General features: G+C 39.4%; 2 protein-coding genes across 3 annotated transcripts in view; one reads left to right on the forward strand and one right to left on the reverse strand.

Moving 5' to 3' along the window:
* Positions 1-387: 387 nt before the first annotated feature.
* On the reverse strand, positions 388-8106 carry trappc3 (trafficking protein particle complex subunit 3). The gene is made up of 5 exons (XM_041967213.1): positions 7933-8106; positions 6771-6868; positions 3616-3715; positions 2245-2427; positions 388-1174 (listed from the first exon to the last, which is right to left on the reverse strand). The coding sequence occupies exons 1-5, from the start codon at positions 7972-7974 to the stop codon at positions 1055-1057; spliced, it is 543 nt and encodes a 180-aa protein (XP_041823147.1). The 5' UTR covers positions 7975-8106; the 3' UTR covers positions 388-1054.
* A 461-nt stretch (positions 8107-8567) lies between these two features.
* smap2 (small ArfGAP2) overlaps positions 8568-12637 on the forward strand; it is a 36166-nt gene continuing 32096 nt past the window's right edge. For both annotated transcript variants that reach the window (XM_042011931.1, XM_042011930.1), the window contains exon 1: positions 8568-8977. In XM_042011931.1, the coding sequence (XP_041867865.1) occupies positions 8875-8977 (103 nt within the window). In that variant the 5' untranslated portion in view covers positions 8568-8874. The remainder of the gene's footprint in view (positions 8978-12637) is intronic.

Below are 12637 nucleotides of genomic sequence, written 5' to 3' on the forward strand. Positions count from 1 at the left end.
GGGATGATTTGTGTATGCGTGTGAATAGCGGCTTGTTTTCTGTTATTGATGAGGTGTGCACTGGGCCTACTGGGAAGTTCTGCTCATTACTTCTGGATGACGTAAAGCTATTCACAGGTGTGACAACCACAACCATGTACTTCTGAGTTTTCAGCAAACACACACACACAGATTACTTCCATGTATCCTGAAAAAAAACACAAAACTGGTATTAGGTCTGTTATTGTTGATCTTTGCAGGGCTGTTGATTCAAGATACAGAAGGAATATCTGAAGCAGAAATAAATAGGAAACAGTATTTGTGTATGAATGTGTGAGCAGCTTAAACTGTTTAAGGTCAAGTTGTAGGTGTCAAGTTTCCTAACCACATAAAAAAAAAAGCTTCAAATCACTTCAAATCAATTTTACTTGAGACAATCAACATAAATTAACATGCCAGACAATTGGCAGCAACACAGAATTAGATTTCATAAAAAAAAAAAAAACAAAAAAAAAAACAGAACCAAACAAACAATTCAGCACAAAACATCCCTGCCTTGTGTCAAAAAGGTACATATATATATGTATATATTTATATACAGGCAGATGAAAACATATCTGTCTGGAAAGGTGAAGGACAGACATCTTTTTAAATGTGGATTAGTGAGAGGAAAGTGTAGTGGTGTGTCATTTAGGCACAAACCTACAAAAACCTTCACCTCAAACAGATGCACAGGTCAGTAGTTGGCTGAGACAGCTGTGCCCTGTCCTGATACCACAATAAGTTTCTTTTCTCTGTAAATTTGAGCAGCAGTCACAGGAGTTAACCAGATTAATTTCAGACCTTTCCAGTGAGAAAATCAAGCATTTTATGTGTGTGTGGGTGTGTGTTAAACCCAACTCACAAACATGTCAAGCTGCAAGGAATGTAAATATCCTCTATATGGTTAAGATTTAGCCTCAGTTTAAGGTAAGAGTAACGTTCTTCATCATTTCTTTAGAGTGTAAAAATGTTCCTCGTGCAAGTTAGTCTTTCCTCCAAAGACAACTGAGGGAAAAACATCTTTTTGTCTCCATCATTCATCTCCTGCCGGAAGGTTTTCTTCGATCCTTTTGATGAACTTCATGCGAATTTCTGTGACGTTGTCCCCTCTGAGAGTGTCTTGAACAAATTTCACATCCACCGCCATCTGGACCTAAAGTGAAATCATAATCTGTTATATTTCCAAACACGAACAACACCAACACATATTTGCACAAGACAATCCTTTACCATGATGCATTTGTTTTACTTCAGGATTTTCAATAGTACTAATAACTGAAAATCTGTAGTATACAAATGGTTGGCTGACAAAGATGCAACACCTGCACAATTGTATGAGGTCATAACAGGACCCACATAAACCTCTACACAACTACAGGCCACTGTCTGGTGTCAGTGTTTCCCATCAGGAGAGCACTGAACAACACTGGGGGACATGGCAATCTGCAAAGAGACAGCCACTCTTCTTCATAAAGAACTTTGCATTAGTTTGCTAATGATAATGTGGGCGAATCATGTAGCAGTTGAAAAAAAAGGACCAAAATAAGCAGTTTTGGTCTCAGAGAAAAGAAAAGAAAGCAGAAAAAACCCACCTATGAAATGAAAATTCGCCATTATCTTATGTCACCCATCGCCTTCCTTTTTTCTACTGCCTTTGAAAATATTTTATTATTGACCCACTCATCTGAAAATGCAACCAAGAATGAGCAGAAAATTACCAGATATTGTTCTGTTACATTTTTTTTTTATGTAACTTTAACGTCAGCTGAAACAACACGTGAAGGCAAACTTTGCATCGTTAACGTTAAACGTTACTGTCGCTAACATTGACGTTGACATAAGGGTTGAGCCAAATATTCCTTAACCTTATCCTTGCTTAGGTACCTTTATCTCAGCCCTTTCTTTCTCCCTTTACTCCACTCTGTTACCTGTTTGCCGCCCCTTTCAAGCGAGCCACAGTAGAGCCAGAAAGGAAGCTGAGACTCAGTGTTTTCAAAATAAAGTTTTTTTTTTGCAGAGCAGTGTCACATTTCATATTGTAGATTTACACAAACTTTTTTTGGCCTGTAAATGTGTGTAAAAAACATTATGTTTATATGGATCCATTCATACATATACAAATGTTAGAGATATATTATAATTTAGTAGATGTACAGAAGCTGTCGTTGTTTAATCCTTTTATAATCCTTCATTAAAGAAGACTCGTTTCAGGGCTGAATTTACCATCTCCAAGGATCCTCTGAGGACTCCACATAGCAGGTTGGAGTAGATGAGCGTACTGTGATTATCTGGCAGCTCCACAAAGTCAACCAGTGGGTTATTCTCTAGGATGAGGGAAAATTCGTCTCCTGCTGGACTCCAGTTGGTCACGCTGGGGGTGATTCCCAGGTACATCTTAAATGCCACCTAACAGATGTGGACAAGGTGAAGTGAAAAGAGAAGCATAAGTTCCTAAACATCTAAGGTCAGCAGAATAGATTTTCAGTTACCATTTACTCCCAATTAAAAGACTGTTGCACAAAAATGTGTTTAACTCTGGCACAAATCCAACCAGATTTGGGTTAAGAGAGAAAAACTGGATCTAAAACAGCAGGATGCAGGAAAACTCCAAAACCTTGCAATAGAAAGAAATATGCATCTAATAGCAGTCAGACATTACACCAAGTTGATGTGAAAGATGCTGGATAATTGTGCAAAACATCCAAAAGCAGTCATTTCTGCCAAACGCCTTGTATTCACTTTAAGGCCTAACTTCTTAAGAAGATTACACAAGTTCATTTTTTCTTAATAAGATTACTGAAAATCCGGGTTTTTCTTTATTGTTATTAAAATAATTAATATTTATCTGGAGGCATTGCTTTAAAGAGGACTGAATGTTTTATTGATCAAGTATGCTGAGAGTCATCTGTTTTTCTGTTTTATACTCATTTTTAACATGGCTTTATCAGAACAAATGGCTTTGCTGATTTTATAGTTCACCAAGAAGTCAAATGATATCATAAGGCAAGGCAGTCATTTACAGCACTTTCCAAGCTACCGTCCCATAGAGCTCCTCTATTTACAGTCTTCACCCTTTGGTCGCCATGAGCCAATTCCCTGAACTAGTCTGTGATTTTCATCTGTGGAATGACTCTTTTAGCAGGCAAAAGTAGCACCTTGAAAGCAGCTGCAGTGCTTAACACAAAGCCCAAGAGCTGCTTTTCTGGTTTATTTGTGCTGTTTTTGCCAAAAAGTTATCTGGAAAAACAGATTTATATCCATGAAACTAGTTAGAGACACAAGTCAGAAGCTGCAGCATATGTAAGTAGTTCGGTTATTTAGTTAATAATAATACTTCCACAAAAGGTAATTAACATGGCAAGCACAAAAGCATGTGATCCTGGCTTAGAAAAATGCAGACTACTTCATCCTGCAACTTTAAGCTTTTCTGATCTACTCAGTCACAAGCATCAGTTCTCCCCTCCCCTATTGCTGCTCTGGCCCACATCATGTGTTGAGATGTTTTGATCTCACTAATCTGTATTTTCTGTCCTCCCTCCACCTTGGGACACATCCACAGTCACGCTTCGATTGGTCTGGAACCTTCCATTTTACCTTAGCAATGACATCAGCCGTTTCTCGGAAATCCTGACACCTGCCGATGTTGGAACGTGCCAAGAAGTCCTCAATCAGACGGACTCCAATGTTATAACCCCTGTGAAAGAAGAGGCACGCAAACAAAGAATGGAGAAATGAAGTCATTTCTCCTTTTTTGTGGTAGAAGAAAACGACAAAGGAGGAATGACAGGCTAAAAGTGTAGTGCTCTGTAAAAATAAAAGGCAGGACCTATCCTTATAATTAAGACTTTTTTTTTTTTTTGGTTTGATGCTCACATGATGATAACTCTGATTAGAGTCAGGACAACTCATCCTAACTGCAGAGGCTGAAACCAACCAATGCACCCCAATCCTAACATGGTCTGTCTCTAGCCTGTTGGATGGCAAACGGCAGGGCGAGAAGTGAACAGCTGTTACCTTCTAAGGACAGGTAATGCGTGCCAAAACCCGACTTAAGCTTGGGATTCCCTAACAACAAGAAAACCAAAGTGCATCCGGTCCAAACGTCTTCCAGCTTCACGAGAGGTTTTGAATTTTTGTGTTCATAAATCCCTGGTTTTGTCTAAGCTTTATTTGGTAGGATTACTGCATCCAGCTTAGCTTCCCACCATTTTTTCTCCATCTTAAAAAACAAGTATTAAAATTTCCTTCTTCTAAAGCCCTTTCCCTCTAAAGAGCAGATACAGAAGTGTGAGAAAATAAATCTTATTAGGACACATCGCTGCACAACTGAAAGCAGAAGAATGTGCCTGAGTAGAGTTAAGCTATGTGTTTAAGGAAAAGCATCCAAAAATAAAAAAAATAAAAAAAATAATACAAGGGATCATGTCTGCGCACTTTATTATACTCTATCTCAGAGTATAATAACACCAATGTTCAGTGTAGAGTATTATGCTTACTGTTTTATGACATCATTGCATAATTATTTTCCATTTTTACCGTCATATATCAGATGTTTTTTATCCAAAGTGATTTACATTTGAGAGTAAGAACACAAGCAAGAATTAAAACAAGATGGGACATCATAATTAAGTGGTGGTCAGACTGCTTTGAGTCCAGTTGGACCCAGGTGCTGTAATGTAGTGCTAGAGGCAGTGCTTTTTTTTTTTTTTTTGTAAGTCATTTGTTTAAATACAAGACCACGATTTCATTGCACAATATCATCTTGAGCGTAAGTGCACGCAGCTTATTCAGTGCTGAGTTGAGCCAATTAGCTGGACAAATCTTTCTAACTCATTCTGTTGAGTAGAAGAGTTAAGCTAAGTGTGGAAATGCTCCTTAAATAACTGAGTGTTTAGCTTGCTTTTAAAAGTGGATAAGGACTTTGCGGATCGGATTGATCGTTCCACCACCCGGGGTACAACAGAGGAAAAGAGTCTAGCTACTGATTTTGCGCCACGTTGTGGTGGGAGCACTAGGCGTAACTGTCGAGAGGGAGTGTAGCTCTGGATTAAGGAGTGAAGGTAGACCGGAGCCATTTGGGTTATTGTTTTGTAAGCTAGAAGCAGAGCTTTGAATTTGATGTGTGCTGCAACTGGAAGCCAGTGGAGAGCGATTAGCAGCGGAGTGACATGAGCTCTTTTGGGCTGGTTGAAGACCAGATGTGCTGCTGCGTTCTGGATCATCTGCAGAGGTTTAACTGAGCATGCAGGCAGGTCAGCCAGTAAGGAGTTGCAGTAGTCAATGAGTGAAATGACCAGAGTCTGGACCAGGAGCTGGGTCGTGTGTTCAGTCAGGTAGGGTCTGATCCTCCTGATGTTGTAGAGAGCAAATCAGCCAGATCGAGCAACCGAGGCAACATGGTCCTTAAAGGTCAGTCGGTTGTCTACCATGACACCAAGATTCCTGGTAGAAGACGTAGGCACAAGTGTGATTGAGTCAAGCTGCACGCTTATCTGTGGCGGTAAGGAAGGATTGGCTGGAAAGACAATAGGCTCGGTCTTGGACAGATTTAGCTGAAGGTGGCGATCCTTCATCCATGCAGAGATATCAGCAAGGCATGCTGATATTCGCATTGAGACGGTTGTGTCATCAGGTGGGAAAGAAAGGAAAAGCTGAGTGTCATCTGCATAGTAGTGGTAGGAGAAACCATGAGAGTTCATGATTGCACCGAGTGAGGAGGCCAAGCACCGAGCCCTGAGGTACCCCTGTTGTCAGCCCATGTGATCTGGAAACTCTTCTACACCAAGATACTCTGAAGGATCTTCCTGTGCGGTAGGACATAAACCATGAGAGGACAGATCCTGAGATGCCAAGCTCTGAAAGTGTGGAGAACAGTATATGATGGTTGACCATGTCAAAGGCAGCAGACAGGTCCAGCAGTATAAGGATTGAGGATTAACCAGCGGATCTGGGCAGCCATAGGGAATCAGTAACTGACAGGAGAGCAGTTTCAGTAGAGTGGCCTTGCCTATAGCCAGAATGATATGGATCAAACAGGCTGTTGTCTTGGAGGAACTGTGAGACCTGACTGAAGACGGCACACTCTAGTAGTTTAGACATGAATGGAAGCAGTGAGACTGGCCGGTAGTTTTCAACCTGGGCTGGGTTGAGTGTTTCTTCAGCAGTGGGGTAACCCAAGCTTGCTTGAAGGTAGAGGGAAAGACACCGGATTTAAAAGAGGAGTTGATAATATGGCTTACTGCAGTTTTGATTGTTAGGGTCTGCAGGATGTCAGAAGGAACAGGATCAAGAGGACAGGTCTTGGGTTTTGAGTTGACTAGAAGTTCAGAGACTTCATCCTCATTTAGAGAGCGGAGGGAGCAGAGTGAGGCACCAGTAGCTTGTTTGGTAAGGCTGAGTTGGTCAGGCTCAGTGAACTGGTTACTGATGGTAGCGACCTTTTCAGTGGAGTAGGAAGCAAACATACAGTCAGCACACTGGGTGGTTGAGCAGGTGGTGGAGATAGAAGAGTCATTAAAGGTATAATGTAAAAGATTATATTTTTGTTATATTGTAGCCATTTTACTGTAAAGTGTTGTTATATGCTGCAGCAATTTAAAGCATATTAACAAATATCTCAAGTTAAATACAGCAATGTACACAACAGCAGGATAGATGTGGGCAAGATGTGATGAACAGGGTTTTCTTCACACTGAGAATTCCCACTTCTTTGTTTAAAAAACATTGAATGCACTTAATTTAATACTTACATTTTATCCAACTGTTTATTGACTTCCTCATCATTTTCATAGTCTTTACAAAGCTGGGTGACCAGGGCCCCATACGTCAATGTGAACAGCTCAGAATTCTGCAGACAAAAACACAAAGTGGTTCTTATAGTCGCTGATAATTGCATTTTAAAAAGTAAGTATGGCAATAATGACAAAATGGCTCAATTAAAGAAAAGAAAAAAGCATGTCTTACTTTTTTTTTCATCACAACAGAATTAATTCTTTCAAAGAGTTGGAAGATTTATAAATGGATACATGGTTTCTTTCTGGATTAGGAACTTTAATTAACTGTGCTATCAATGGCTCCTGGTGCTAAAAGGACATGTAATAACACACAAAAAAAAGCCAATAAAATGTTAACATAATGAACGAATGGCCAGGTTCTGTAATTTTACAAGTAGTTACAGCTTTAATCAACATTAAGGGACTCATTAGGGTAAAAGCTATAGCTATGTTTCAAATCCAGTTGGGTTATCAACATTTAGATTAAAAAAATGGTAAAACATGTCTACAGCTAGGGTGGTCATCTGTTACTGCTATTGTGTTATTTTTAGTGTCAAATAATCTGGCCAACCGTAAATTCGGCATAGGTCGGGGATTAAAATTTGTGACTTCATTGAAATACTGTGTCACAGCCGTGCTTTGAAACAGCTACCCACACAGGCTAAATACTAATGCTTCATTATAATGTTTACAGCTGCTTAGAGGCGCTGTCAGCTCACGGGACACAATTGATAACAGCTTTAATTTAATTATTTATTTAGCCAAGTGTAAATGCATTTCAGGAATAACTTGTACTTGCATGATGACATTTCATAACTGAAATTTTTTGGGGGGGACACATCGCAGCTACGTTGGACAGAACATGTACATGTTTATGTTGGTATCTTTTTAGCTTGTGCGCTAACACAAGTTACACTCCCTCTTGAAGCTACCCATAAATGGAAATGAAAAATTTACAGATTTAAAAGTTCTCCATACATCTAGTCTCACATGTTACACAATGACACATGACTGTCAATGACATATTTGACCAATTATTAATAATGTAGCTAGTTGGGGAAGTAATGGTGTACGGTTAGCATTATGCTAGTTAAGCTAGCTAGGTTAGGCTGCTGTTAATCCTGTGGGAGAGACCTACCATCTTCTTGCTGTCTGTTGTTCGGTTGGATTGCCTGGACATTGTGGACAGAGTTATAGGATTACACGGCTGGTGATCTGAGATTAATCCTTTATTTATTTGATTCTGGAAGAGCACTTATTTCCGTAATCGCTGGCTCAGTCACACGCTTGAAATTGTGTAAATTTCGTTAAATTGAAAGACAAACTTCCGGTATCACTTCAGAATTTTAATAAATCAATGCAAGGAAATTGGCGAGAAATATTGCGAGTTTAAGGTAAAGAGGGTAATAAGACCAGATTTAAAAAGTACGTCTATTTATGTTACAGGGGCTTCGCATTTGCATAATTTTAAAGAGTAAAAACGTGTGGTACGCTTTATTTTGAAGGTCGATTTGCCATACTTCTGGAGTTGTTTGTCGCATTGACGACATTTTCAGACAGTTGTGTCGCCTTTCCTTTTCCCTTTAACTCGTTGTACTTATTAATACCGCCCTCTTGCGTCGAGGAGGGTAATATAAGACATTACTAAGAGTAAAAGTAGTCCTCTAATTTAACCACATGATGGCAGTAGAGTTGTGTCCGTGCGCGCGCGCGCGTGTATAAAAAAGAGGTAGATGGGAGCTTATGTAGCAACCAACACTGTGTGATAGGTTACAGATGTGCTCAAAGCAGACAGCGCATTCTGAGTCCTGGAAATCACATGGTGTTTTCCTATGTGCTGCGTCCTGATTGGGGTACGTGCGCCTCGAATAACCCGCATGCTGGTTGGCTGAAAGGCTCTCATCCCATCGTGGTAAAACAAACTCACTGCGCTCCCCATCGAGGCGGAGGACGAGGAGGAGGAACTGTGCACGCCACCTCTGCTCACACTGCTTTCATTTTGTGAAGTGTAAAGCTGTTTGACAATAGTCGGCACTGACTGTGGAAGGGGGCTGTGGAGGAGGTGGACTACAGTGCAGTGATGACGGGCAAATCTGTGAAAGACGTTGACAGATATCAGGCGGTCCTCAACTCTTTACTGGCGCTGGAGGAGAACAAATTCTGCGCTGACTGCGAATCTAAAGGTGGGTGATTGTCAGTATCGTGGTTCCTGTCTCATCCTGTTAATACCTGCAAATGGTCTGTCTGTTAGTCCCCCCTTCTCATTTACTACACTGGGAAATGCGGCATTGCACACACACCAGCCCTCGACCAATTACGTTGTACTATAGAGCAAGGGGAGACTGGGGGCCACATCCTCACAAGGCAGAAGCATGGCATGCTGTTACATCATAGATACCTCAAGCACTATGATGTTCATAATAAGACGACCTGGTAGCTGATTTAATTGGAACGATCCTCATTTAAGAAGTGTTCTGTTAATAGTGTGAAGTATTGCATAAAATAAAGTGAAAATTACTCCAAATAATGGCACCCTTGCAAGATCCCTTTTGGGCTACTGAATCACTGTCTGGAAACTGCAGTGCAGGCGGGCAGATAAAGACATGGAGACACCTGTGCTGACTTTGAGTCGCCCTGAACAGATTGTTCCTGCAGGCTAAGTGTGCCCAGGGAAATCTTCCTCACATTGCCCAGTGCTGCATCCATAGTGTAGGGGTGTTACTCTCAGATTACATATAATCCCAGTTATTTAGTTGACTTGCTGGTGTAATCTAATAGTCTTAATTGTTCTATACCAGAGTTTTAGTTGTCTGTACTTTTCTGTATCTGGCCTTTCAGTCTGTGTCGCCTCAGGCCTTGACCTGTGCCGTCAGCTGTTTGCTGAACTTGTTTTGCTGTACTGGTGGGCAAACACTGCTTTTTGGTAGCAAACACACTAAACTGGAGACCAAATCAACAACTTAACTTATTCTGCAAAAGTCTTCTCGTGTTAGTTATTGATTCTTGTAGTATTTATTTATTTATTGTGAAAATGACCGTTTTTGTTCAATGTGTATGGATTTTTTTTTTTTACAAGAAACTTATAATTTTTTGTGCTACTCAGCCTGCAACTCATATGCAAGTGTAAGGGTCCTGCTTTTTAATATGTATGCCAGTTTTAAAGCATGTGATTGGTGTATAGATTGATGAAATTGTGTCGTGACAACACATCTTGTCAGACACATGCTTCAGAAGCGCAGTGGCTTGTTGTTTAATGTGGGCGCCCACAGTAAACGCCCACAACCAATGTTAACAGACTGCAGGCTGTCATGTGAGGAGACACACTGTGATTTTAAAAGAAAAAAATGTGTGATTGATATAGCTGAGCAACTTTCACTGTGATACCTTTTCTGTAGGAGAAACTTTCACTAGGTTACAATCAGGTAAAAAGCACAAATCATGTGGGTTACAGCATAAAAATCCTCACATCAGATGTGTTTTAACATGCAGATTTATAATGCAAAACCATAATGAGTTCTGCGTCATGGCTGAATGAATGATATAGCACTTTTGTCTGAATTTATGAACCAGACTGGGTCCAATATGAGAAAATGTATGTTATGGTTGTTGCCAATATATGAAGATAAACTTGGAGGTGGTGCGGACAGATAAACAGAGCTTGACCCCTTGTACAAGCTGGTGTCAGTTGTTGTTTATTGAGATGAAGGTCATTGTCATCCTCTTGTTCTCTATTTACTTCCTCTTCTGTGTTTGTCTCTGGACCTTGATTCATATAAAATACAGCCGAAATTATCTCTGTGCCGATCCCTGTGTCTTAAATATTTTACTTTATACTTTCTAAAATTCATAAATCAATTTGCTTGTGTCTCTAATTAGTCAGGCAATTTGTTTTAAACCCAGTTAATATGAGGAAAAGTATGCAAAACTAAATCCTTCATATTTGGCATACATAATCTAACAAGTGTGTGGTGTTTAAATGATTTTAAAAGATAGTTCTGCAGACTTTAGGAACATTTTTTTTTACTAGCAGCCTGTTGCAAAGACGTAATTTGTTTCAAATTCTTTATCTGCATTGACAAGGTGACTCTCCAAGAGCTAATACTGAACACATGGTGTCTGACATACACAAAGAAAATGGACAAGTGCATACAAAAGAAGAAGGATCAGGTCTGAAAAATCATCTACTGTAGATGAACAGTATGAGAAAAGGATATTTAAAATATTTTCTTTTGTTCACATCATGATCAATGCATACATTTTCAAATATTTTATTTGCTAAGTTATCACATCAGTGGCTCATCCTTGAGTTAGGTGCCTTTTTTATACTGTAATAATCCATCAGTCAGTGATGAGAGGCCTAGCAAATAACGCATTCTTCTGACAATAGTCGCATACACGGACACAAAGACTGAAAATGAGTGGAAAAAGTAGCAGAAGTTGTAAGAAAACCTCCAGAAAGCCTGGAGAACTACTGCTGAAGATCACTTTAAAAGAATAGAAGAAGTCATGGTCCTGGGAACAAAAACATTAAGAAACAAAAGGGTGGCTCAAGACCGTAGAAAAAAACTGGTGATGTAATGTCAGCATGAATGTGGCCTGCACTTCTGTAAACAAAAGGCCTTGACACCAAAGAGATATGAGATCATTGCAAACATGTCTGTGTGGATTCTCAGTCATTCAGTTTAAGCTCATCTGACATCTAACACACAGAAACTGTCCAGTTGCTTTTATTTTCGTGCCCTCAGGATTAAACAATTTACACTTAAAACTTATTAATTCAGTTATTTCAGACATGAATTAATATGTTTTATTTAACTTTGTATATTTTTATTGAGCATTTGAAGGTAATTTTGTTTCATGTATCCAAACCAGATTCACAGGGCATCAGTTAATTAAGAACTTATGATCTATTAATTATGAGTCAATGTGATTAAAAGTGGCCTGATCATTTGTTAATGATGGGCAGCAGGAGTTCCTGATCTGGCTTTAATTTATGAATGAATCATCATTAATAGGGTGTTACATAAACACATTACACCTTCCTTTATGTATTCTTGCTGGATTTTAATCCAGACACACTTCATGAGGAGGATGTAGACAAATACAAAGTTGGTTCTTTTTAAATATGACATGTGATCTCCAAATTTTAGTTGGATTTAAATTGCTGATGTCACTGAATCACGATGGCTGATGAAGCGTACAATACAAGGTTTTGTTCCTTTTCATATTGCCTTCAGATGATCTTTTTAAATGAGGTATGAATAGAGCTGAAGCAGATGATGGTGATGTACTTCAGGCAAAATCATTTCAAAAGAGCATGAAGTGATCAGGCTGCAGCCTCTCTGAACACAGGATTGTTCTAGGATTTGATTACTGTTAGAAATTTCTCTTATGTTAAGACGTTCGTCACTTTTGTGATCTTAGTCAAGGAAATGTGGACAGACTAAAGGCCATTTTAGGTAGTTAAACTTGTTTTAATCATTGCTCATGTTTGATTTATCTTTTTCTCACATCCTTAAAGTCGCCTGGCATGACTGGTCGTGATCAGCAAAAGATTGGTCTAATTAGGCTGCAGATGAGATTAGGGGCTGAGGGAGAAAATAGCACTGGATAAATACATGAAAAGAATGTTAAATAGTTTATTTTAAACTGTATGAAACTGACAATTTCCTACTATTATTTAGTGTTCTGTTATTGTAACCTTCAACAGACTTGCTAAAAAAGCAACACTAAACAATATGGCTCCATCCTCGTTAAAAGGTCGCAGATTAATCTCATTTCCTTTTTCGTGACTGAAACTGCTAATGAGCAAGTTGATGCTAAGATCCTTGTGTCAGGCAGGT

Source organism: Melanotaenia boesemani, chromosome 17 (genome assembly GCF_017639745.1).
Source record: "Melanotaenia boesemani isolate fMelBoe1 chromosome 17, fMelBoe1.pri, whole genome shotgun sequence".
Classification (NCBI taxonomy): domain Eukaryota; kingdom Metazoa; phylum Chordata; class Actinopteri; order Atheriniformes; family Melanotaeniidae; genus Melanotaenia; species Melanotaenia boesemani.